This window comes from Notothenia coriiceps, unplaced genomic scaffold (genome assembly GCF_000735185.1).
Source record: "Notothenia coriiceps isolate Sejong01 unplaced genomic scaffold, NC01 NC01_scaffold00019000, whole genome shotgun sequence".
Classification (NCBI taxonomy): Eukaryota; Metazoa; Chordata; class Actinopteri; order Perciformes; family Nototheniidae; genus Notothenia; species Notothenia coriiceps.
The window spans coordinates 1330328-1356512 of record NW_011351701.1 but is presented as its reverse complement, the minus strand read 5'-3'; the positions used below and the strand labels follow the sequence as shown (position 1 = coordinate 1356512).

The 26185-nt window shown below is 40.2% G+C and overlaps 4 protein-coding genes across 6 annotated transcripts in view; 3 read left to right on the top strand and 1 right to left on the bottom strand.

Moving 5' to 3' along the window:
- Positions 1-26185, bottom strand: part of hdac6 (histone deacetylase 6) — a 54229-nt gene that overhangs the window by 7061 nt on the left and 20983 nt on the right. The window lies entirely within an intron of this gene.
- Positions 4738-8734, top strand: hspb7 (heat shock protein family, member 7 (cardiovascular)). The gene is made up of 3 exons (XM_010778270.1): positions 4738-5115; positions 6907-7031; positions 7618-8734. The coding sequence occupies exons 1-3, from the start codon at positions 4950-4952 to the stop codon at positions 7795-7797; spliced, it is 471 nt and encodes a 156-aa protein (XP_010776572.1). The 5' UTR covers positions 4738-4949; the 3' UTR covers positions 7798-8734.
- zbtb17 (zinc finger and BTB domain containing 17) lies at positions 9699-22590 on the top strand. Of its 3 annotated transcripts, none has more exons than XM_010778273.1 (15): positions 9699-9846; positions 11151-11391; positions 12194-12373; positions 13199-13501; positions 13600-13686; positions 14810-15114; positions 15828-15970; positions 16661-16961; positions 17134-17221; positions 17617-17733; positions 17837-17957; positions 18583-18713; positions 19121-19363; positions 19718-19807; positions 21356-22590. In XM_010778273.1, the coding sequence occupies exons 2-15, from the start codon at positions 11187-11189 to the stop codon at positions 21745-21747; spliced, it is 2706 nt and encodes a 901-aa protein (XP_010776575.1). In that variant the 5' UTR covers positions 9699-9846; positions 11151-11186; the 3' UTR covers positions 21748-22590. The 3 variants fall into 3 exon arrangements, with proteins under 3 accessions (XP_010776575.1, XP_010776576.1, XP_010776574.1); XM_010778274.1 differs by having other exon boundaries at positions 11141-11391; positions 13202-13501; XM_010778272.1 differs by having other exon boundaries at positions 11141-11391.
- The window catches only part of ddost (dolichyl-diphosphooligosaccharide--protein glycosyltransferase subunit (non-catalytic)), a 5390-nt gene continuing 2657 nt past the window's right edge, over positions 23453-26185 (top strand). Inside the window, exons 1-5 of the mRNA XM_010778275.1 lie at positions 23453-23823; positions 24944-25054; positions 25146-25232; positions 25323-25426; positions 25537-25631. Of these exons, the coding sequence (XP_010776577.1) occupies positions 23589-23823; positions 24944-25054; positions 25146-25232; positions 25323-25426; positions 25537-25631 (632 nt within the window). The 5' untranslated portion in view covers positions 23453-23588. The remainder of the gene's footprint in view (positions 23824-24943; positions 25055-25145; positions 25233-25322; positions 25427-25536; positions 25632-26185) is intronic.

Below are 26185 nucleotides of genomic sequence, written 5' to 3'. Positions count from 1 at the left end.
TATTCTTTTCGTGAATGATTTGTCCCAGTAATAATGTGGATTTCCCGGTATTCGCATACGCAGTCTGCCATTTTGATCTTTCTTCGGTTAATCCTGTTAGTTCCTGAGGTGCGTGTAATACGTTGTGACTGTGAATTATACGTTGTGCCAACTGTGAAGAAACTGATGCACTGGTGTCTCCAGGTTCTGCTCAATCTCCGAAGAGACAGAGTTAAAGCTGCAATCCTTCCGTCTGCCATTTTAGGTGTGATTTCCACCATGTTTAAGGATCTTTATAGTGACTACTCACCCTCTCGACGTTTTTCCTCTCAGCAGGGGGCTACTGCTCTGCCTGGTATGTTGCTTTGTGCTTCCCGTTGTTCTGCTGAACAGAGTTACTATTGCAGCTTCATGGGCTGTATTTGGTGATCATTTATGCCATAAGGTGGTGTTCGGTGTTCTCTGGGAAGGTGCAGAAAGGAGCCCCGGTCTGATCACACATCGCATATCATGACAGGTGATCATGTTTATCCCGGTTCCAAGCGTGTCGGGCCTACCGTTATTTCGTCAGAAACATTTTTTTGTATATTAAATGAGAGATGAGAACATCGTTGGAGATACAATTAATAGAGAAGAGGTTGTAGCCGTGTGTCCATACTATTATCCAGTGGTCCTCTTTGTCTAGAAATAAAGAACAAGCACAATTTTTGGCGTTCTTGTTACATTGTATACATGGGGATAACATATCTTAAATTAAGTATTCTCTATCACACTACTGTCCTATCGGGTTGGAATGACATCATTTGGGACCGCATTGGCTGGGGCTCTCTGGGTAAGGTGCTGAACCAGAGAGGCCCGCCATATGCGTCCATTGTGGTCTATTCCACCCCGTGGCAGTAGATGATGAATCCTTTATTATGTAGAGGTTGAGTCCATGTTTACTCATTGAAAATCGCCATGGTGGGGGTTCTGTCTTTTTTCCCGTTGACGAATGACTATCTTGGGTGTATGGACCACGGGCATTCAACATTCTCTTTTCAATGTATGTCATTCCTAATTCAATATCCAGAGCCTGGCCTATCTTCTCTCTTTTTCGTTTTTTTCTGGCGAAGACTGAGGTAAGGTTGCCGACGCTTTTGAGCGCGTGGCTGACCGGGGCAATGATCACCTGTCCTGTATGCGGTGTGTGATCAGACCGCGTGTTTCCTTGTTCTGCCTTCCAGAGTGCGCGAACACCCCTTTGGTGTTTCCCCATCAAGCCTGCAGCTGCAGTCTCTGTTTCAGCAGACAACGGGAAGCCAGTCCACATCCGGCAGATGTTGCGTATCCCCCTGCTGAGAGGGAAAAACCTATCAGAGGGGGTGCGAGTAGCTCACAGTCCATTAACATGGGTGCGCACACACCTAAATGGGCAGACGTGGTGCAGCTTTAATCCTTCTCTTCGGTTGGAGCAGCCTAGCCACAGTGCATGCTTCTTCACAGGTGCAACTGTACGTACAATCACAAGTCCCACGTTATCACGCACCTCAGGCTCGCAGGGTACCTAGAGAAAGAGCTCAATGGGCAGACCAGCTGTACCGGATAATATCCACATTAACTGGGACAATCATTTCACTGAAAGGGAGAATAATAGCATCAACAGACATACGAGATGTTACAACTTTCTGGGTATGAAATCTGTGGCATGCATGAAACGGAATAATCACATCCCCCAGCAGGTGAAGCATGACACCCGATCAAATCGCATAACAGCTCGAGGCCCTGCAACAATGAAATCAAAGCGCCCAGCAGAAATAGCTTGTGTTCGCCGCCTCGCACTACATGTACAGCCTGCTCGCCTATGTTTGCCACCCAATACTGTATGGCGAAGAGTCAGACAGTACCCAGAGTGTCCAACAATTGACCATTTACTTGTGTGATGAAAAAGTGTACTGGGTATTTAGCACACGTTTACCGTAAGGCAGACATGAAACATTCTGAAGTCCTCAGAAATAAGTGAAAACATTTATCAACACCCTCAACAGTTCTAAACATTAGTTCTGTGGGTTAGACTCACCCACAGAACAGAGTTCCAACTGCCATGGCACGAGCGGGCGCTTTCCCAGCAGAATAGTCCATTTGACCCTGTAGTGGTGAAACCGGCATCTGGGTCTCGATGCGCAGTCACTTGGAAGTTTCCCTGCAGCCGTCCGTGGCGAGGATGAGATTCGGTGACCGCCGAGAGGGAGACGAAAACTCACTCCACGCCTAGCCTTGGCTGACGTTCCCCAGCGCTGTGTGGTCCTTGCGGGACATCGCTATCTGGTGGTTGCGGTGAGAAGTCCGCAGAGGTGTCTCGGGTTCCCCGCTCACGTGGAGACCATTCCCTGGCACCAAAACCATCCTGCGGTCTGCGCTGAGGAGAACGGCCCCTGCTGCGGTCGTCCCTGTGGGAATCCCCGGTGGTAGATCTGCAACCAAACCCGCCACAGTCACAGTGGCAGGCACGCCGGTGCACCCTCTGACGATCCCAGGTCAAGGCGGAGCTCCCTCTGCCATTCTCAGCTCCACGGCTATGTGCTCTCAAGTCTTTCACCTCAGTCTGTAAGTTGTCCACCTTCAAGGTGAGGCATTCAACCACATTTATGAGCTTATCCGTGGTATTAGCATTACAGTCGAAAACATCAGCCGATGGTGAATTTAGCGATGCAACAACAGCAGGATGCGGAGGACAGTAGGGCAAACCAGGTGTGTTCAACCTCATTGCCTGCCTGGCCCGCTCACAACGCCCAGCAATTATCAACGCCTCCTCCATATCAGTTGCCCCCTGTTCATGGCATTTTGCTTGAAGTGCAGGATCAAGGCCAGCCAAAAAACGTCTGAATTTCTCACCATTTACTGCAGCGCGGTCATAATCGGGAAAAGCCCATGCCACGAGTCTGGAAATGTCCGCCGCATACACCTCCAAACACTTGTTCACCTGGCGGGGCCGTGCAGATACACAGGTCTGGAAATAAAGCAGGAACTGTCTCTGGCCAAAAGCCTCCGCCAGCTTCTCCTTCACACGTTTGTAATCACACTGCACATCTGCCGGCAAGCTGTCCCACAGCAGGAAAGCTGCACCGTCTGGTAGGTAGAATGTTCAGCAAGGTAGCTGCGTAGGTCGTGCACCTAGCACTGCTCGTCTGAGCACGAACAGCGGCTTCAAACTGTCTTATCCACGTAGCGAACTGCCTCTGGCCATTCCCCTGAACATCGGCTGCAGCTCCACTTTAATATCATTACTTCACAGAACCCGACAGGTCCAACGAAGCTTGAGTACATCCCAACGATTACTTAATCGTCTCCATAACCCAACCCAAAACGACACACTGCCCACACCTCACAATCTCTCATTACCTCCGAACAATGACGACCTCGGCGCAAGACAAACCAGATATAGCAACAGCCTAGCCACCAGAGACAAACATTCCCGACCCGAAAGTCCAAGTAACCTTAGACCACAGAAAAAGGACACACATCAATCCACAGACGCAGATAAAACACACTNCAGCCGGGAACCACACGTGACGTCACGAAATTGCCTGCTTCCAGAAGCAAAGTTTTTTTATTGGACCTAATATTTTTCCTTTTTTTACATATTATTCAGTATGAAATAAAGAAACATACATTGACTATCTGTTGCATACACCCCCCAGAAATCAACTGCCAAAAAAAGTTTTTCATGTAAGATAAGGACTTTAATATCATTACTCACAGAACCAGTCAAAGAAGCAGTACATCCGTTATAATCGTCTTCCATATCGCCGTCACTCTTCATTCCTCCGAACATGAAGCTCCGGCGCTAGCACCGTTAGCACAGCTAGCCAGCAGAGCCGACCAGAAAGTCCAGTAATTGTCCACAGAAAAAAATTATCCAAGAGCAGATAAAACACACTCCGATACCGCTGCCACCAATGTAACGTCCGAGGTGTTAAGGCTTCAATGATACTTCTGTGTAACAAAAACTCAGGAACTTAGTACTTTTTGGAGCGTCCCAGATAGCGCCTCCGTTTATTATTGTCGAGACACACCACGTTCTCCTTCAGCACACCAGGACAGAACTGCGCATGCTCACCACACATGACCTCTCAACCCAATGCTTACACTAGGTTAGCTAACATCTCCTTCTGCGCGGTAAAATGGTTAGCTAGTGTAGCTTGGTAGAATTTAATTACTTTGTACATTTAACTGCGATCAACAAGGTCAGTAGATTATTTTGAGTAGGTGGGTCAAGATTTCTGGAATGAGACATTGCTGTCGAGTTTTTCAAAATAGATTGTTTGTGTTTTTAACGCCACAAGCCGAGTGCCATCTAGTTCTGTTATGTTGTAGGTAGTACCTCTACAGTCAATAGCTCCAACACTTGGCAACTCACACCAAAACTATCTGCACTGATAAATATCTACAGCTAAGAGGAATAACCTGTACTTTTATTTTTGACTGAAATAATTGACTGATGTATCACTGGAGTGCAGGGACATTAAAGAGAGAAGATAAGGGAAGCTATTTCAGGGATGGTGCGTCAATGACAACTGTTGCCCCCCCTCAATCCCACTCTCCACTAGCTCTTAACCTCATAGCCTTCAATGCCCAGAACTTTTCCAACAACAGACCCCTCTCTCCGTTGCTTGTGCGTCTCATGATAAATATAGATCTCTATGACCGCTTCCCAATGAGCTGTGACACACGTGTACACCGCCCAAGGGAGCATACAGTATATAAGGGTGGATGAGTGCATCAGGGTGGGAATTTGAATCATTCTACCTAACACAAACAAGAAAAAAAACAATATAAAGAAAAAGTAAGAAAGAAGACAGAAGAGCTGTGGGAATTATTTCTTACTTTTAAGCCTCTGGAAGAGTCCCAGAGCAGAAGAATCAACTCTCTCCGCCTCCCTCTTCCCTCCCATTACTCTCCTCCTCTGCCTAACCCAGAACACTCAGCCATCCATGAGTGGGACCAACTCCTCTGCCTATCGATCGGAGCGTAGTTTTCACCAGACTTCATCCTCATCCTCATCTTCCAGTAACCCATACATGGAGAAGAGCCGGGGACTGTTTGCCGAGGACTTTGGCTCCTTCATGAGGCCTGGGAGTGACGCTCTGGGGTTTTCCAGTAAGTTTGGAGAAACTTGTAGGTCACTTTTTTATGTACAAAGTGGTGTGAAAGTAGTAGCAACAGTGGGTGAAGAGAGAACTTTGACTACAAGGTAGATTGATATCTGTGCTTTGTTTGAAGTGTGGTTTTTTTCTCCATAAATGTGAGATAAAAGAAGTCCAAGTTCAGAGGAAGGAGACAAACAGATAGGACTCTCGTGTGATAGATGTGTGGACACATGTTTTCTCATCAAGAGAGTAGTTTGATAGGGTCACCAACGGGCAAAAAAGATGAGGAAACAAACTCTAAATTGGAATTGGATTTTTTCAAGAATATATTGGCAAATTCTTTCAGGATTTTCAGATGTTTCGTGTTTCAAATACCTATTAAAATCAACAGAGATTTCACTTTATGCTTCATCTCCTAGCTCAGTAATGTGTGCAGCTGGTGTGAACTGTTCTGTGTTGGTTCCCTGTAGGCGAACACAGACCTGTGAATGTGTGACATCTGAACTTCAAATGGACTTAGAGTGTGGCCCACAGTGTCACAGGGGGAGAGCTTAACTGTTTTGGAACCATTGTTGGTATCCCGTAGGAGCAGTGCTAGATCCTGAGGGTGGGAACAGCTAATGGGAAAGCAAGACACACACACACACACGCACACAAGCCTGCTGGGGAATGCTGGACTGACTGCCAGCACCATGACTTCACACACTGAGTATCTGGAATGGAGCCTGCATAAGGAATGACCAGATGGTTGCCCAGTGACCGGTGTACACACTAAATACATGCACATACACAAACAATCGGAATGATGTCACCCAGTCAACCTGACCTGCGTGAGATCAGAGCTAATATCTCACACACGCTAATTTCTAGTCAGTGTGTGAGGTCATGTGTTACCACATAGTTCTTCACTGAGCTCAGAGTACGGCACTCTCTTTGAATGTTATCATCGGATTGGATGGGCGTTATCAGTGGTTATCAGTGTAATAGATATTGCTCAGAAGGGGCCTGCTCCACATACTGGAAGATTCAGAAGGTTGTTCTCATTTATTCAAATGGTAACCGTAAAGAATACAAAACCATGTTGACGTCTGTTGGCCATAGTAAATTGACAGAAGCAAAAATAAGTGAGTCAGTATAAAGAGCGACAAAATCTGCGTTGTGAAGTGGTCAGGGTGTATGGATCAGTAAATACCCTATACAATTTAACCCATAGGTTTATCTCCCAATGTGCGGGGTTTGTGCAGTTGCCCATTTGAAGCATTCAACTGGTAGTGATAACAACTGATAACAGCCATTTAATGGGCTATTTAAAGTTTTAAATGGGTGTTAACAATTGGATCATGTGATTTAGTGTAATGTGAAAGGTCTCACTCATTGCGACAACACCAGAAAAATGTCACCCCGCTCTACAGTTCCTCTCAGTTTTAAAGCAATTTTATAGCTCATTGTTTTCCATTTCCTCAAACTCTGCGCTCACTTACTCCATCTTTCAGGAAGCTAGTTTGGGTGAAATGTCTCTAAGGTAACAGCTCAGCACCAAACAGCAAGGTTTGCAACTTGCTGAGGAAAAAAACTGAACTAAAAACTGAAACCATGCTGTTTATATATCTGAACAGTGACTCTACGTACTTTATACCATAATAATACACAGCCAAGTAGGCTCGCTCCTATGTTACACAAAGACCTAGTGAAACAGAACATAATTAGCATACATACTGTTTGATTTTATAATGTCAATACTTTCATGATAGTAGTGCTTCCCTGTGGTCTTACATTATGTCTTATCTTGTCTTGGGTTTAGGTAGCTCTGGAAATATCAAGACTCTTGGGGATTCGTACCAGTTCACAGTTGACGTGCAAGACTTCTCCCCTGAAGATGTCATCGTCACCACATCCAACAACCAGATTGAAGTTCATGCGGAAAAGGTGGGCAGCCTTTTGTTGGAAATGAATATGGAATTTACCTTATGTCTTTAAGCTGTAAGACAATATTAGCCTTTCCGAGATGTTAAAACTAAAATCTGTTTCCCTTGTCTCGAAGTCAATTCGTTTTTTCAAAATTAAGAGATTTTGACATTTTGTTCTCCAACATAAAATACAAATCGGTAATAACCCCAATCATGATTTAGACGTTTTTTTTGTGTCTTAGTAGTTGGTAACAAATGGCTAAATTGGATTACAGAGTGTCAGGGACAAAGATCACGCTTAACACCAGGAACCTTATTTACCAAATCATGACCTTGACGTATTGCGACTGTGGCAGTTGGTTCATAGCCTGAAATGTAATTTATGCTTTAGAATATTACAATTAATTTTCATTTTTAAAGATGAACTTGCTGAATCAAACATGAAGGTATCAAAAAGTTTGTCAAAGAGCTTTATTCATGCCATCATTCAAAATCCAAAGGAAAAATTCCATTTACTTTTTGTCGAATGTCGAACTTCCTGTTAGACCTACAAAGTACGTCATTCCTGCAATGAAGTCATTCCAAGTATTTGTTTCTTCTGGCAGTTGGCACAGGATGGTTCGGTGATGAACACGTTCACACACAAGTGCCAACTACCTGAGGATGTGGACCCCACCTCAGTGACATCATCACTGGGCGCAGAAGGGACCCTAACAGTCAAAGCACGGCGACTACCGGCCAAACACGAGCTCGTGCAGACCTTCCGCACCGAGATCAAGATATAAAGAACTGACCCGCTTTCTCATCACAAACTTCTCACTTTTTTTGTTCTTATGCTTCTTCCTTATTTCCTGTCTTTACTTAAACCATTCTACTTTAAAAACTCAGCAGAGAGTTGGCACTATGCTCTATAAAACATGCCAGGTCCTCCATCTCCATGTCTGCAACAATGCTGCTCTTGAGTTAGTTCAACATACACAGCAGCAGTAGGTCAAACCTGCAGGTTCTCACACACACACACACACACACACACACACACACACACACACACACACACACACACACACACACACACACACACACACAGAGAGACACACACACACACACACAGTACTTGTGTGTTGTCCTCTAACACAGTTCTTAAAAAATGAAGACTCACCTAACAAATTGATGGTTACCACATTAATAATAATTTGTAATATATCACATTTGTGTGAATAAAGTAATCCTGCTTTGACATAAACATGTGAACTATTTCATTGATTTAGATCGGGACTAAAGTATAGTTTAAGCTACCAATGGAGAGTTGACAATCTATAAGAAACGTACAAATCTTGAGTATTTAAAAAAAACATTTTTGTAAGGGCGAATATAGCTGGTAATGTCTTGAGTATTTCCTCCCTTGTGTATAATGAATGCATTTATAGAGAAGGCTTTTAAACAACATTTAGGGTTTCATCTTGGAGAAATCTTCTTTTTTTAAAACAGCTGAAAGTGTAAATAATTGGAAAATTCAATATAGTTATACAAATAAAAAAAATAAAAATATGGGCTTGAAGGTGAGTAGGCAGTAAACAGCACAAGGCAATCTATTCTGTTCTGAAAATCAGTACGAAAGCTCAGAGGTGATTCTATTCAGTGTTTTGTGTGTTTTGTCTGTCCTGTTTCCATGAGAAAATAATTTTGAAAGCTCTTTTCAATCTAAAATAATTTTGACAGCTTTGTGATGTGGCTGTAATTCACTTTATGTTCGAGCCAGGCTGTGACCTTTGCATTTTAGAAAGCTTTTCCCTGTGAAAGACCACATAACAGAATGATTTATGTTGTGAAGCAGCGTAGAAATTAATGATATATGTTCTTTTCAGAGTGATGGGGAAATGGTTATGAATTATTATTCTCAAAGGACGTTGACAATTCTCATTGCACTTTATACTCATTACATCGGCACTAGCATATAATACAGCATGATCTTTTTCATTGAAAGGGTACTTAATACAAAAGCCTATAGGTTATAGGGGTTTGCCATTCATTACATGGGTTCAACTTCACATTTATGAATCAGATTAATAGCGTGTTGCTGCTTCAGATAATACCAATACCAGCCAGGGGATTAAAGCACTGATATAGATAATAAATCAGCTCACAAAAATGGTAAGTTATTCATTGTGGATTCAATGTTTTATTACCTTTCCTATTTTTTTTAGAATATAGGATTGAAGCCGTTTGGTGGTTTTGTGTCGTTTTCAAAACTTAGAAAATGATGGTTCATGATTAGAACATAGATTTATAAATATGAGAGTTTAAAAGTTAGAAAAAAAGTTAAATGGCAAAACAAGCCTATATATATTTGTATGAAAGTAGTAGTATGTAAAGACAGCTTGCAAAAAAATACAAGACTTTGGACAAGAATAACAAATATGACATTAATCTTCTGGAACCAGACACTGAAATTGTCTATATTGGACAGGTCTCCCATGAAAAAGAGATCGATGATCTCAATGGGACCACCTGACCTGGTTAAATAAAGGTTTGAATCAGTACTAGCCTACTATAATTATATCTATACGGCGCTGGTTTGAATGAATTGAGCGTATTGCGCCACCACACGGTCATCATGTGCACAGCCCGTGTTCACACTGCGCATGCTCCAGTTATACATCCGGCCGGTCCCTATCAATCGATCAGAGAGACGAAGATGGCGCTGGATGGACTGAGTGGAGCATGATCGATCACCGAAAAGCTCGATTGGATTTGTTTTGCCTAACCAAGTTAAACATTCCGAATCATCGTCCGAGCTGCATTTTGGACCCGGAGTGAAAAGCGGCAACAAAGAGGTAATTCAGGACTTAGTTTATATGAACATGGCGCTTGCAGGGAGCGAAATGAGCGAGCTAGCAGAGAAAACAACAAGAGGTGAAGACAGGTCGGACTCGCCGCTCCGCCATCTTGTCCCTTCACTACATGCATGTCAAGGCAAGCTAAATTAATCCCTGATAACAAAGCGACAAGGATGGAGGAATTGTAATCGATTCATTGCACTGTCAAACCAAAGCTGTCAAAAACTTTTAGAGACACGTTATTTCCAGTCATGAAACATCTTTACTGCCCTTTAATATTCTCGTGTTTTTGTGTAATGCTGCATGTCCATCATGAAGCCAAAGTCTGGCGTCATTATTTTCTAATTTCTGACGTTACTTTGTACAGTATCGTTACTACGCACTTAGTTTATTAGCTAACGTAGCTATATTTCGAATGATCTTGGGTTTTAAATTGTATATCTGTTTGGAGTATTTTCTGCAGTATCTTGTAAGAAATGGAACAGGCACTAACCTACATGAACAAAACATTTAGGACATGTTTATATTGAGTTTATTGACCATACAACCTAAATACCTTACAGACAATTCATGCACCTTTCGACAGACTTGACTAAAACACTGGTACCTTGTTTTTCCTTTTTTTTAACGAGTCGAATACATTCCAAATGAGGATAGTTTTTAAGCATAAACGCGTAACTTTACTGATCTTTTTAGTTCATAGTGTTATTATGTCATTGAATTGCAATTATGGAAGACAGGGTAAAGGTAAACATCTATGTCCTGACAACTGTTTTAACTCTATGTTACTTTATTAATGTTGGAGTTACATGGTTTTTGAATGCCAAAAGTCTTTATTTAGTTTCACACTAAACATTATTGGTATGACTGCTCTGGTCAGTCATAATAGTATTCAGATACTGATTAAAAAAATATGTTATATTAGGTATCAAGTTACTAAATAGTTAATCTTATTTATTTATATCAAATGTATTTAATATTTTGAACCGTATACATTTTATTGTTTTTTATAAAATATTTCGAATCAATTTTTAGATGTTTTTCAATTAAATTATATATATTGAAGGTAAATAAATACATAATGTCGCCAAAGTCAATGAGTAATCATTATGAATGATCATTGTAAGGCTCACAAAAAAATATTGTAATTTTGCCAATTATTTCAATCATACTCCAGTATTGTTAAAATAAAGGCCCAGGAATGTCATGTCACTGTAGAACACAACTGGTCAAGCTGACTGTCCACGTTTTTGAGCATTTCCTATGGTGCTCCATTTGACTCTGCTTTTAGCTCTCCACAGAGACTCCTCCATCATCCTCAAGCGTCCTTCGGTACGATGGAGTTCCCGTGGCACAGTGGGAAGGTCCTGGAGCAGCTGAACCGCCAGCGTCGGCAGGGCCTGCTTTGTGACTGCACCTTTGTGGTGGACGGGGTGGACTTCAAGGCCCACAAAGCTGTGCTGGCAGCCTGCAGTGTTTACTTCCGTACGCTCTTCCTGGACCAGAAAGATGTGGTGCATCTGGACATCAGCAATGCAGCAGGTGGGTTTCCATCAGTGTGCGCACTACGTATTTATGCATTACATTTTTTTTCAATATTTGTTCTGCCTTGCTATCACAGTGTTTTCACTGCTGTCCAACTACACTTGTTGCTCTATGCGGAGAAAATAACTTACAATCTTAAAAGACACAAAAGGCCTTTAATTCTATCTGGCAGTCTTTTATGGAAAATTAGGATATGTAGCAATAACATGGCGACGATGAAGGCTGCTTCAGTGTTGTGGCGAGCTCTGTTTTGTCTTGTTTTGTGCGTTAATTCAGTGTTTCTTTTTATCATCTTTATATTTTTGGCCTACTATTGCAACTTATTTTCTTAAATTGTTTATGTTCGCACTACCAGAAACCAAAGCAAATTCCTTGTATGTGTATAAACGTACCTGGCAATAAACCCGATTCTGATTCTGATTGAACAGCAAGGGAAAGTAACCTTCTTTTTTTATTTTTTATTTAAGTTTCATATATATATATATATACGGTAGTATATATATAATTTATATATACATTTTAAAAAAAAAAAGTATACCATTGTCATTGGTATTATTACTATTACTTTTATTGTTGTGATCATTCCCATAATGTTTGTGTATGTGTTTGTATTACCTGTATTTACTTTAATTTAAGTTATGCCATGTCAGGCTATGTCTTCTATATTTAATGGTTTATAATTGCATTGTCATCATGTTGTTATTTTTTGTGTTCTTGTTATCCTTTTTGTGTGTCTTTCAATGTGGAAAATTGGTAATAATAATAACCAGACCTATTTGATTGTTGTTTCTGGTTGCAGGTTTGGGTCAGGTCCTGGAGTTCATGTACACAGCCAAGCTGAGTTTGAGTCCACAGAACGTAGAAGACGTCTTGGCTGTTGCTAACTTTCTAAAGATGCAAGAAATTGTGAATGCGTGCTCTGCGTACCAGTCCATGGCAACTACAGCTCCGGCCCTCATAACTCTGGATTTTGCCGTCGGTGAGTCACCGGTGCCCTCAATTTCCCGATTGCTGAAGCAGGTCAGGCCGCAGCCACACGAGGACGATAACGGTCGTATCTGATACAATTCTCTATCAGATATCGCTGCTGGTGTAGGAAGGGGCAGTCGAGGTCAACAAGAAAAGTTTTTTGTTTGGAATAAATTCAACAATCGAATGTATTTAACCTTAACCGCCACTTTTAATGGCATGAGGTGTCCTTTGTTTATATTGTTAGTCATAAGGTATTTCCATAGTTGGAATCTTTACCTGCATTTTAAAGAAATAGGAATTCCAAGCTTTACATTTTAAACTGCTGTTTGGGCATTCGTATGAGTTAAATGTTGTAATTTTTTATCTTTTTTGAAAAGATTAAAAGATCGACCAAAAATATGGAGTTTGGACCGGTGCTTGAGAGCCCCGGATCACTTGCAGCCCCTTCGCTCTCATCAGTTCATGACTATATGTCCTGTTTGTTCATGTGTGTGTATTTCGGATCTATGTGTGTAATTATAAAATGACACCAGAGTGAAGAACTGAAACTGAATAAAGGTGACCTTAATCTTTATAAGAATTTAAAGTGACAAAGCTGTGCAATTTTTAAAAAGTGGTAGCATTGCAAAAAATACAAAGGAATGTGCAAGGGTCACAGTATTTGTATGAGGAATAGCTCACATGATTTGCGTTAATGTAACAGAAGTGCATTCAACATTTTAATCAAACAATATAACATAGTCAAAGTATTAAACTGAGCTTTATAAACTGTTATGGTCCAGTGTATTAAATTCTCTTCTCCGCTAACTTCTCATTCTTTTTTACAAACCAGAAGAAAAGCAAGGTGATGAGCAGCGAGAGGAACCAGAGAGTGACCTGGCAGAAGCAGCATCTCAAGCAGAGGAGAGCAGTAGCCCCCCCACAGAAGATATAAAGCTCACACAAAATGAGGAAAACTTAAAGGAAGACGCTTCCCCTGAAACACCACAGACAACTATTACTGAGCCCGCCAAAACCACCCCCGACCCAGGAAGACCCCCAAAACCCCCCGCCCTGCCCTCTCCAAAGAAGGTTCCTGTGAAGAAGGAGGAGGAAGGAGCGGCACAACAGGCGTCAGATGCTGACTACACACCCAGTCAGTGCTTTACTACAAAATGATGTCTAATAGATGCATTACAGTGTTAACTCTTTTTATTTGACCACGGAATTTGTTTTTGCTCTTTTTCTGTAAAGAATCACAGTTGAAATCCGCTGGCAGCTCCTACATGAGCTCTCGGGGGAGAAGAATCAGAAAACCTCCTCGACGGAACTTCCCACCAGGTGAGCACGCTGCACTGCTTTACTCTGCCGTATTAACCCAAACAACAACACAGCTTTTTCTGAGCTTCCACTGGTTATTGAATTTGTAGACAAACAAAATCCAGACAGAAAAGATTCAAAGGGATTATTGTTACATGCAAATAAGTACACTGTCATTTTTGAAAATACTTAAGGCTAATTTACCTTTACAGTCCACAGTGTGTACAGAAGATACATTTTCAGGTTTTTTCTTCTCAATCATCAGAATACCTTTGTTTGTCCCACAGAGGCAAGAAAAGAGCCAAAGACAGCTTAATTTTAACCAAGAAGCTTACATAAGAAGTATTAAAGATAAAAAGAACTACACAATTATTCAAATTAAATTAATTAAAATACACATACTGTAACAGTTCTGAGAGAATCTTCTAAAATAAAAGGTTTTAACATGCCAAAAGTGGGTTTTACTATTTATTGACGAGTTAAACAAGCAAAATCGGATTATCTAAGATACATTGGTGTATGTTATGGTAATAATAACGATGTCCTTTTTCAATGAGTATATATTGATAAAATGCAAGCGTCTTTGAGCATTAGGAAAAGCGCTATAAAAATAAATAAATAAAATGTATTATTATTATTATTTTAAGTTAAACAAACAAATCTAGTCTGTTTTCCATATTTATAGTGTATTTTTATTTTATGAAATCCCCCAACAATACTATCCTTAAGACATAAAAAGAAGTAAGGAAATACCATTGTGCAAGAGACTTACAGGTGCAAGCAAGATGCAGTGATATATAGGAAAACAAGAAAGATAAGTACAATATAAACATATAAAATAGAATAAGATGAAAGAGAATGTAACATTCCGCCCAGCCAATCAGACACAGGAACCTTTTTCTCCCACGAAAGTCCCTGCTCTCTAGCAGGGACTGAAAAGGGGGTAAAAAAGGTTCTCTAGAACTAATTTAGTTCCTGGGACTTTTTGGTGTGAACGCAACTAAATCGTAGTTCTCAGGAACCTTTGTGGGAAAAATACTTGGTGTGAACGCGCCTAAGGCTTTCTGAAACATACTATTATACAAACTGCATTATCCGTCATATTTCAGACATGTCACTGAGTTCTCTGTTGTCTCCTTTGTAGACAATGACTCAGAGGAAGAAGGCCCATCAAAGACAAAAACTGAGAAGAAAGATTCCGAGCCAGCAGAAGAAGCTGGAGAACAGCAGGAAGAGGAGGATAAGGAGGATGAGAGTGGGGAGATGGACGACGGAGAAGATAATGATGAAGAGGAGTTTGGGGAGGAAGATGATGATGATGATGATATTGAAGACGAAATGGAAGAAGACGATTCAGGAAGCGACAGAGAAGGCAGACAAACTCATTCATCGACGATGAGCAGCCGGTCCGAGTCGAAGCCTTACAGCTCCGTGACTCACGAATGTGAGGTGAGACAAAAAACATTAGTTGCCATAAACTAACTTTTCAACTTTTAAGCCGATTTTTTTACAATACAGTTTTAAGATATTGGTAATTTCTTACTATTTATTTAAAACGGATGAAAGATTTTAGTCAATTGACTTTTGGATCTGAAAATTATTAAAACAACAAGATGAGGTAACATAAACAGCAGCCTACAAGTTGCTGAGCAACACAGATTTCTAACGAGAAACAGTTTTATTCAGTGTTTTTACCAGTTTGAATCATTCCATCAGTGAGTTTTTGAGAGGAGTAGATATCTTTGGATAATTTAGCTCACGGTAATAACATCCTGAAGAATATCCAATAACAAGTAATCTAACTGGAAAAGCTTAGATCAATTACAAACAAACCACTGAAGGAGAAGGCCCTTTAGTGGGCAGAAAATTACATATTGCACATTTAATATCACCATCTTTGTGGCCATATCTGGAATAGAGCTGCTCATCACGGGCAGAGTGTGAACATCCCCAGCCATACTTAGCTGTTTGACCTGATAACGTTTGCAGATGCATTAAAGCTAAAATAGCTGCTTTAAACACAAACATTTAATAATGTCGATAGCATGGTGAACATGTCGGTGACATTCAAGCAGATATTGGTTTCTTTTGCATAAATATATTTTCATTAAAACGTTTGTGTCAGCTTAGTCTTAATGACATACTTCGTCTTTCTTTTCCAGGACTGTGGGAAGAAGTTCACGCACACGGGTAACTTCAAGAGACACATGCGCATTCACACGGGAGAGAAGCCGTTCAGCTGTCGGGACTGCAACAAGGCTTTCTCTGACCCCGCAGCCTGTAAAGCTCATGAAAAAACACACAGGTGAGTGACTTATTATATTCAGCATTATTATTTGTACAAAATAGCATCACCATGTAACACTTCTATTGGCTAGCGCTCAAACACATTGTACGTGATACACTAAGGGGCTGGACTTTTCTAAGCTGTTGACCAATCACAAAAGAGCCAGCTAACCAATCAGAGCAGGCTGGGCTCTGGTTTCAGACAGAGGGTGAAAAGAGGTGCTGCAGCACAGGCAGTGTGATACAAATAGAGAGCTTTTGAACATTAAAGCATTTAAATGTGTCACAGTAGTGGCACAAAACCCAAATATGTACCTGAAAATTAGCATAAAAATGCCCCTTTTAAGTTTTACATGTGTTTGTGTTTAATGGCCAAGGTTCAGGCAAAACAGGTTAGTTTTCAGTCCTTGATGGAAGATGTGTAGACTTATCTTATTCCTGAAATCCATTACGTGTGCTTATTTTATAAAAGTTTTAAAAAGCACATGGATCTCTTGTCTAGGCTATGTTGCTACTTTTACTGTAAAGGTCAGCTGATTGCCAGGCACAGGCAGTATGAGAAAAATCAAGACCTTTTTGAACATTAAAGCATGTAAACATGTCCCAGAAGGGGCACAACATACAAATATCAACCTGAAAACAAGCATAAAAGGCCCCCTTTGAGCTCTGTCAGTTTGATATCATTAGTTGTGCTCTTGTCTCCCCCTAGCCCTCTGAAGCCGTACTGCTGCACGACGTGTGGGAAGAGCTACCGGCAGATCAGCCTGCTCAACCTGCACCGGAAGCGTCACACGGGCGAGGCGCGCTACAGCTGCGACGTCTGCGGAAAACTCTTCACCACGTCGGGGAACCTGAAGCGGCACCAGCTGGTCCACAGCGGGGAGAAGCCGTACCACTGCGACTTTTGCGACAAGGCTTTCTCCGACCCCACCGCCAAGATGAGGCACCTGGAGACGCACGACACGGAGAAGGGCAACCGCTGCCCCTACTGCGACAAGCGCTTCAACCAGGTAACAGCATGTTGGTGAACAGGTTGAGGTTAATTGTAGACTTTTCAGTGAAATGTCATAAAGTTTTAAACCTTTAGAAAAGCTTAGTTAGATTGCTACCATTACCATATAATTACCAGTGAAGTGTTACTGAGTGAATTATATTGAGTTTGTTTACTTTTTGTGTCTTTAGCCTGGAAATCTGAAGGCTCACTTAAAGATCCATATCGCAGACGGGCCTCTCAAGTGCAAGGAATGCGGTAAACAGTTTACTACATCAGGTAAGAAGACAGTATGGATTATACTTTCCATGAATTTAGTTTATTTCTGTTATACAGTCATATTTACCTGTAAGAAATGTGCTGAAGTCAGGCACTTTTGCAGCCAGGAGAGGGCTAAAAAATTGAACCATTTAATCATGATTTTAATTAAAATGATCTACGAGTGGTGGTTACACAGTAGCTACAAGAATAAAATGATTCTATTATAAAATAAAAAAGACATAGTTATCACCAATTCAAAGAATGCCCAACGTGTACAGTGAACATTTTATCTGGAGCAACCACAATTCTAGCTGCTTCAGTTTAAATCCATGTTTTATCTTCTCTTAGTTGTCTTTGCTTCCAGGCATTTGACCTAATCTTTCTGTGATGGAATGTTGTTCTTCTTTTATTAGGCAATCTGAAGAGACACCTGCGAGTCCACAGTGGGGAGAAACCGTACATCTGTATGCATTGCCAGAGAGCGTTCAGTGACCCCGGAGCTCTGCAGCGGCACGAACGGATCCACACAGGTACTGCCATGACACTTATCATCATTTCATCCTTTTTCAGTTTGAACACTATACGATTTGTATTCACCTGACACCATGTTGATGCTGTAATCCTTATTTACAGGAGAGAAGCCCTGCGTCTGTCCCATCTGTGGAAAGGCCTTCACACAGGCCAGCTCGCTCATCGCTCACGTCCGCCAGCACACCGGAGAGAAACCCTACGTGTGCGATCGCTGCGGCAAAAGGTATGATAAAAAAAATGAAGATGCATTTGTGCTGTTACAAAAGGTTAATACAATAACAAAAATACTTATATCTGTGGAATATAAACTGACATCATACCATATTTTTATTTAATTTCTTTATAAAACTGTTACAAAACCCAATTTCCCATGGGTTAAAAGAAGTGTTATGATTCTGAATCCAATAAGAATATTTAAAAATATGTAAAGAGAGATCCGAGCACATAAACTGTGATTTAAAATTGTATCTTAAAGTTACTTTATTGTTGTAAAATGATCTTGATATTTGCTGCATTAAGACTTGACATTAGCAGAAAACACATTGTATAGAAACATATGAGCAAACAGACAATTATTCAAGACATGTAATGTATTAAGAGCCTCAAAGCAGATCTTGCATAAGGAATAGTAGGGAAGCCCATACCATGTTTATGGCCTAGGCATGTGGCATTTGCAATGTACCATATTAAAAAAATACTGCCAAGAATTTCTTCGCAAAATCTGCAGCTAGAAGAAATCTAGTTGCAATGCCAGTGGATGAGTAGGAAACAAGATGACCGGTGAATCTCTCTCTCTCTCTCTCTCTCTCTCTCTCTCTCTCTCTCTCTCTCTCTCTCTCTGTGGACAGGTTCGTGCAGTCCAGTCAGCTGGCCAATCACATTCGGCATCACGACAATGTCCGGCCCCACAAATGTCAGATGTGCTCAAAGGCATTTGTTAATGTGGGAGACCTGTCCAAGCACATTATCATCCACACAGGTAAGGACAAAGTTATCTTTTTAATAAATATTTTACTTAATTGAAACTACACAAGTCTTGCCTGTCCTCTTTCACATTCAAACCACGAAGCAGAAATCCTTTTTTGTCCTACTTTGGGGTGATGTACAATCTTACAGCAAAAGAACAGTGTAGATTAAAAAGTGAAATACAATTAGTAGACTAACATACTAAATGAAGAGACAAGCACACGTTAATAAAATCAAGAAAATAACAGATTTATGTTAAAAAACTAAATCAAGCAGTAGAATTATAAAGTAAATAGTTTGTCTTTGCTGTATTTAATTACTCTGTTAAGCATATTGAATTGCGACAAAATGTGTAATATACAAATAAAGTTGCTTTGCCTTTCCCCCTTACATTTTCACTTAATTTGTTTCCTCCCTCAGGAGAGAAACCGTTCCTGTGTGATAAATGCGGCCGAGGCTTCAACCGGGTGGACAACCTGCGCTCACACGTCAAGACCGTGCACCAAGGGAAGGCCGGCATGAAGCGGCTGGTGTTAGCTGGGGGCAGCGCAGACGAGGGGCTCGATGGGTGCGCGTCTACCTCTGACGGCGAGATCAACATAGTTACCGTCACTACGGAGGACATCGTTACCCTGGCAGCCAGCGCTGTGGCTCAGCTGAGAGGTCAGACAGCATCTTTTTTTTAATTCAACTTCATCACTATTAATACAGACAACAAGCTACAGGAAAACTGAACTAGTTAGAGTCGGAGGGCATGATCAGAGCTTATAATGGTAAAAAACCTTAAACATTATGGCAAAATAACTACAAACCTTATGAAAGCCTTTGAAGGTTTAAACAAATCAAGTACACAGGGTACTTAACGCAGGGTTCCGGGATTTTAGGGGAAATATCGTGTCCTTGTCTTGTACACAAGCTGTATTTATCACCATGAACTTCTGCACATAATAAAAGAAGAATTATGATTAAAGGGCTCACACATTAAGGAGTGTTTGTTTATGTTGTTTCTGTTTACAGTTGTTCCTGTGGCTGCTTCAGTGTCTGCAGATGAGACTGAGGCTTTAAAGGCTGAAATCACAAAGGCAGTGGAGAAAGTGCAAGAAGCAGGTAAGAATGTGTTTGGAAAATACATTACAGTATGCACACAAACATCTGTATTTTAATAATGGAATAATCGCACTGGTTTAGGACATCCTACTAACAATGCGATCAGGAATTGCATTTAACAGGATATTAGTCACAAGTTGGAGTAACAGAAAAATACTAAACTAAATGTAGGAATGCGCAATTCAACTTAATTTGAGGGGAAAAGCTGTGGTGGGGGTTTAAGATGCCACAGGGGAATAATGATCAGCATTTTTACTGATCCTCTTGTATATGGCCAGAATTGGTACAGTGGTTTAGTTATTATGGTATTCAACATCAGCTATCCACACATTCATTAATACTGCATCAGGACTAAATGTTTTATATTTCCTAATGAAAACACAAGAATTCCCATCAACAGTTTTAGTTTTTAGTTTTTTTATTAGGATCCCCATTAGCACTTGGCATTGGCTATTCTTCCTGGGGTCCTCACCCACACAAAACATACATAATACAAACCAGAACAGAACAACTCATAATTTCATGAAAAGTGCATGGTAAGGAAGTGAAAGCAAAAACAAAACAGAAAAAAATAGTCATCACATTTTAGCCATCATCAAGTCAAAACCTAAACAAAATTTTTACCAACAATATAATTTACATGATAATACTAATTACTAATTGACCCACAAGTACAGTTCAAATTTAATTTGTAGTTCTCAGATATTGTTTTAGCAAATGTTTGAAATGTATGTTTGAGTTGTCTTGAATGATATGGACCGGTAACGAATTCCAGCTGACCATTGCTCTGTATAGTACTGTTTTCTGTCTGATATTTGATCTTGATTTGGGTAAAATGAACCTTTTTTCTATTGCATAACAGTATTATTGCATAAAGTATTAATGATACATTTAAAATAGGCATGGATACACAAATATTTGTGAATATCAATGAATGCTTTAAAACCTATTTTCAGAGCAGACAAAAGCTTTTTGCTTAATGGACTTTTGTCTGAATGTGCAGTTGAATATCTGCATCACAACACGATAACAAGTTTGGTAAAGAGATAAAAATGACAGGATGTTGAAAAAAAACTCTACTTCAGATCTATTTGATAGCTGTTCTGGAGCTTTATATGGTCTTACATGGTTTTCATCATCAGAAAGAGTTGTCATTGAATTGTAGATGTTCAAATGTATCTTTTATATAATAGCTTATACTTACTTCTCATCCATACTTGACTATTAGTTTTGGTTAAAATGTAAGTCTTGAAAAAGTGGCACCAATGTATTTTGTCACATTCCTGGAATGTGAGACAGTCTTGGAGAAGCAGAGCGAAGTCAGTAATGTTTATGAAGCGGGGTATAGAAAGTAAAAAAAATTAAATAGACAACCCTAACCCTAACCCATGTAAACATATTGCAGTAGAAGCACAAAATACTAATACAAACCTGAAAATGAGCATACAAGCGCCCCTTTAAAGAACTTAATGGATTTTTATTCTAAGCCAGATCACTGAAAAACACATTGGTATCAGTCTATTAATTCAACTCCTCTCTTGTTCCCAGACCCCAACACCCAGATCCTGTACGCTTGTGATTCATGCGGGGATAAATTCTTGGACGCTAGCTCCCTCGCCCAGCACGTTCGCATCCACACAGCTCAGGCCCTCGTCATGTTCCAGGCAGATTCCGACTTCTACCAATACACCACAGCCACGGAGCAAGTCATCCAGGAAGGAGGAGAGCTGATCTTCCGAACGACAGTTGGAGAGGGAGAGGGAGGGATAGTGGGGGAGAGACAAGAACAGGAAGAAGAGACTGAAGGGCTGACTCATGAGGAGAGGAGGGAGGAGGAAGAGGAGGAAACCCACACTGAGCTCCACACGGAAGGAAAGGATGAAGCTGCAGCAGAAGTAGAGGAGAAGGAAAAAGAAGAGGAGATGGAATGTGAGAGTTAGGCATAGGGGGGAAGATTTGTGAAGAAAGAAATATTGAAATATTAAATATTGCTGGAAATAAATGTAATTATTTAACTGGAGATGGAAATATAAGAAATAACGTGTGAGGATTGCAAATGTTACAAGTGAATCTAAACTGGATTTATAACATAGAATATATCCTTTTTTTGGGTCAAAAATGTTGTTATTTTGCATCCTTATTCCAGGATTCTATGTCTTGTAGTTTGTTTACTTTTTGACTGAAATGTTGGACTTTGCTCTGTTCTTTGTATTAGGATATCACAATCCTGTTTAACCCATTTTCCCTTAAAAATGACCTTGTCGTTATTTTTCCATTTCTCTCGGATGAGATGTGTACATTTTCCTTAAATAGTCAAACTATTTTATTGTACTTAGTTGTAAGTATTTTCTTGAAATTCACCCTATACAGAGATTATTTACATAATTACAGAGGTGGGACTAACAAGTTATTTGGGGGTTCATTGCCACCTCCTTTTCTAGGAAGTAGGAAGAGTGGATTCATGTCCTACCTGACATTCTGCTTGTATACTATTTGTATATTTGTTTTGTCATCTGAAAAAGTCTTAATACCTCTGATAAAAGATAAAAGGAACATTTGTGGAGATGATAAGCTGGTTAACAATTTGCCATTTTTGGTGATAACAAGACATCTTCTTTTGGTATTGCAATAAAATGATCACATTTGTATAAAGACTGACACCAATGTTTTTAAGTTATTATTTGTTTTGTTTGTATTAACACCTGCAAGATTCGTATTAGATATCCGTAACTTACAGTCACTGGTAGTCAACATCCCAACAATAAAAAATCATCACAGTCTCACTCACATTGTTTTGTGCTTTGATTTTAACTTTTTTTATAATAACTTTTTATTATTTGTGTCCTTTTAAGTCTACATTGTTCACGGAATACCTAGAATGTCTGAGAACGGGACATTCCAGGTATGTGGGGCAAACAATTCATATATTATATAAGGAACAGTCACTTTCCAGTAATATGGCATATTACTTTAAAAATTAATTGCATTTACATAGTTTTCCTTCAAATTATTTCCCAACATAATACATCTCTTAAGACAAACATCCAGATTCAGGCAATGCACCTCCTTATACAATAAAGTCATGGAACTATTTATCTTTAGCTATGATTATTCTTTACATTTGTGGAGATACGCTTCCTAGTTCAAACCGGAGAGACGTGATGTATGGAATACATATTTATTGTTACACGTCATATAAATGAAATTATTGCCATGATAATACAACAGGAGAATGGAATGGTGTTTGGCGATTAGGCCCCGGTTTGCAGGATAATCATTCGGGATGGAAAGAAGCGCTCCGAGGAAAATCCCCGGGGTCTAGACACTGGTGGTGGTGATAAGTAGGTGGGACCGGTCTGAAGGAGGAAGGTTTAGCTTTGTCCTGGAGGAGACGGGAGGCGAGATGGGTGGAGGAGGGTTGCGTGTGGTCACCTGAAATGACAACTGACAGGAAGGAAGAGCAGGCATTTTAAGGAATTTAACGTGTGCAGCAATTGGCTGCTGGGGGGTGACGCCCACGCATTTAATGAGGGGGGAGAAAGCAATAGAATGACGTGTAAGTGACTCATTGTTAGGTCTTCCTTATTGAACTTGCGCTAAAGCTTTCATTTCTCATCCATTCCCCAAACTGGACTTCTTCCGTGATGGTCAGCCTTATAATAAAGCTTTCCTCCCATTGGCGGAGAGTCAGCCGGAGAGACGCGTTCCTCTCTGTGATTGGCTGCAGCTCGGGGTCAAAGTGAAGTAGTCTCCTAATGCTGACGTCGACTTCTGCAGCAAAATGGCGTCGTTGACAGCAGTCATGCAGACGAGCCATCCCGGTTCTTTAGTATCGTCCAAAAAACGGAGCGGAATTATGTCGCAAAGGAGGTTCAGACTTTTGGACAACAGTGTATTTGTGTTGCTTGCGTTATCCTCTTTGTTGCATTGTGCTTTGGCTGACGGCAAAACGTTGGTTCTACTGGACAACCTCAACATCAGAGACACCCATTCAATCTTCTTCCGCAGTCTGGCAGGTCAGTAAGAAATGTTTTTTTTCCATCCATAAATGCTCTTTACTTTTACTGTTATAGCACCCCTTGTATTGCTGACAGGTCTCTTGTATGTAACATGACTTTAGAGACTTTAGGACTTGAGCCTGTAGAGTTTAGCTTCATGCAGCACGGCTAGGCTAACGTTAGCTTTATTATGCTCGCTGTGTCTTGCCAAACTTAATTCAAGGCGCTAGCAGTTTATAATATTTTTACCTAACTAATGATAGTGTAAGTGCTTGTTAATTTAGACTTGTATTGCATACAATAGACACAGGGACACTCTTGAATTTGGCGTACTTCTAGTAGCGTCACCACAAAAATAATTAATCATTTGATACAATCAGCACTTTATGATCAATTCAGCAGTCATCAACCAAAAATGCAGATATGACTTATGGATTTGATCAAGGCTACATTGATTTGAATACATATACAGTTATAAACAGTATGTTGACATTCCTTCCTGAGCTAACTAAGGATTTGCTTGCCATCATACTGTAAATGGACTTGCCAATTTATTCCCAGCTTGTTTGCTTAGAAAATGTCAAGCAGGTGCATTATGTAAAGCGAAAACCAGATCATCTACTTCAGTAAAGTTACCAATGCCACAGGGTAGAAACACTATGCTACTACTACTACTACCACTACTACTACTACTACTACTACTGATAAAACAGGAAAAGTAATACATTGATTATAAGTATTGATCCATTCATTTTTACAGTATCATTGCAATACTTTATTATTTAAATAATGTTGAACATCTTTCCATAAATGTTAGTTTTGGCTTCCTAAATGAAGTAGCTTAGAGTTGAAGAATCTCCAAATGTAATAAGTTACTTTCCACCACTGGGGTAACCCACTTTCCTTTTGAATGGTTTCATGTATACTGTAGAAACCAAAATCCTTTATTTTGAAAACAAAACATATACAATTCTGGTGGTTTCACATGACCCTTGACAATAACCACTGACGGGAAGTTTTTCACATGTTGTGCTAAATGTAAAGGAGTTAAAGTATGGAAGTTCACAGTTCTTTGTTCAAGTTACTGAGTAATGCACAACTAAAGTATTTTTTAAACTTTTTCATCTCTCCCATTCAGATCGAGGCTTTGACATCACATTCAAGACGGCTGACGATCCCTCCCTATCTCTCATCAAATACGGCCAGTTCTTGTACGACCATTTAGTCATCTTCTCACCATCAGTTGAGGGTAAGTCTAACACTCTTCGGTTAAAATCATGTTAACACACTTATGTCTGACTTGTTGATTTGATAAAAAATCACGTTTTGATCTTCGGCAGACTTTGGAGGAAACATAAATGTGGAGACTATCACATCCTTCATTGATGGTGGAGGCAATGTCCTGGTTGCTGCAAACTCAGATATTGGTGAGTAAATTCCCAACACCTTTTTCGTAATATTAGAAAAAACACCATATTATTGCATATACTGAATTGATGGTCTTCTCCTGTTTACAGGTGACCCTCTGAGGGAGCTGGGCAGCGAGTGTGGCGTCGAGTTTGATGAAGAAAAGACCTCCGTCATCGACCATCACAACTACGACGTGTCTGACGCTGGAGAGGTAAACAGAGTTCTGATCAGACAGAAGGCTCCTTCACTTCGTTTCTCACATCAAGCCTTTACATTTCCATGTCTGTGTGTTTATTTACAAGTGATCCTTCTCTTCTCCAGCACACCCTGATTGTCGCTGACCCAGAGCACCTGATGAAAGCTCAAACTATTGTTGGTACACCCACTAACAAACCAGTTCTATTCAAGGGTGTCGGGTAAGCACAGAAGCACGTGATTTAAATGTTGATAACTAAGTATTGAAAGTATGATAAAGCAATTATCCACTTTAACATTTAGTATGTTGACTCCATTGATATTCTGAGACATTCACTCTTTTATTTGTTTACACAATTTAAATAATTACTTTATAGCTAAGACGCTATAGAAAAAAAAGGATAATGTATCGTGCATCGGTCCGTTTTGGGAGTTTGGGCTAGTTTTTTTTTCATGCCATGTCTTTATTCAGACTAGTAGAAAGAAAAAAAACAAATAACTAATAATTTAGGTGATTGTTTTTTACCTCAATTCGATTTCCCTTAAATTCAACAAAAGTTTGCATTAGATAAAGCCCCATGTGTATAGTAAAAGGCAACATCTCTGAAAAACTTGTCATACCAAAAATAATTGTTTAAATGTAAATTATTAACTGGGAAAGTTTTATTGTGAGACTTTTGAAGAAAGAGATGGTGTGTTGCAGCTTTATATTAATATTAAAAGATGAAGAGCAAATGCAAGCCATATAAAGTCAAACATGCACCCCCCCCCCCCC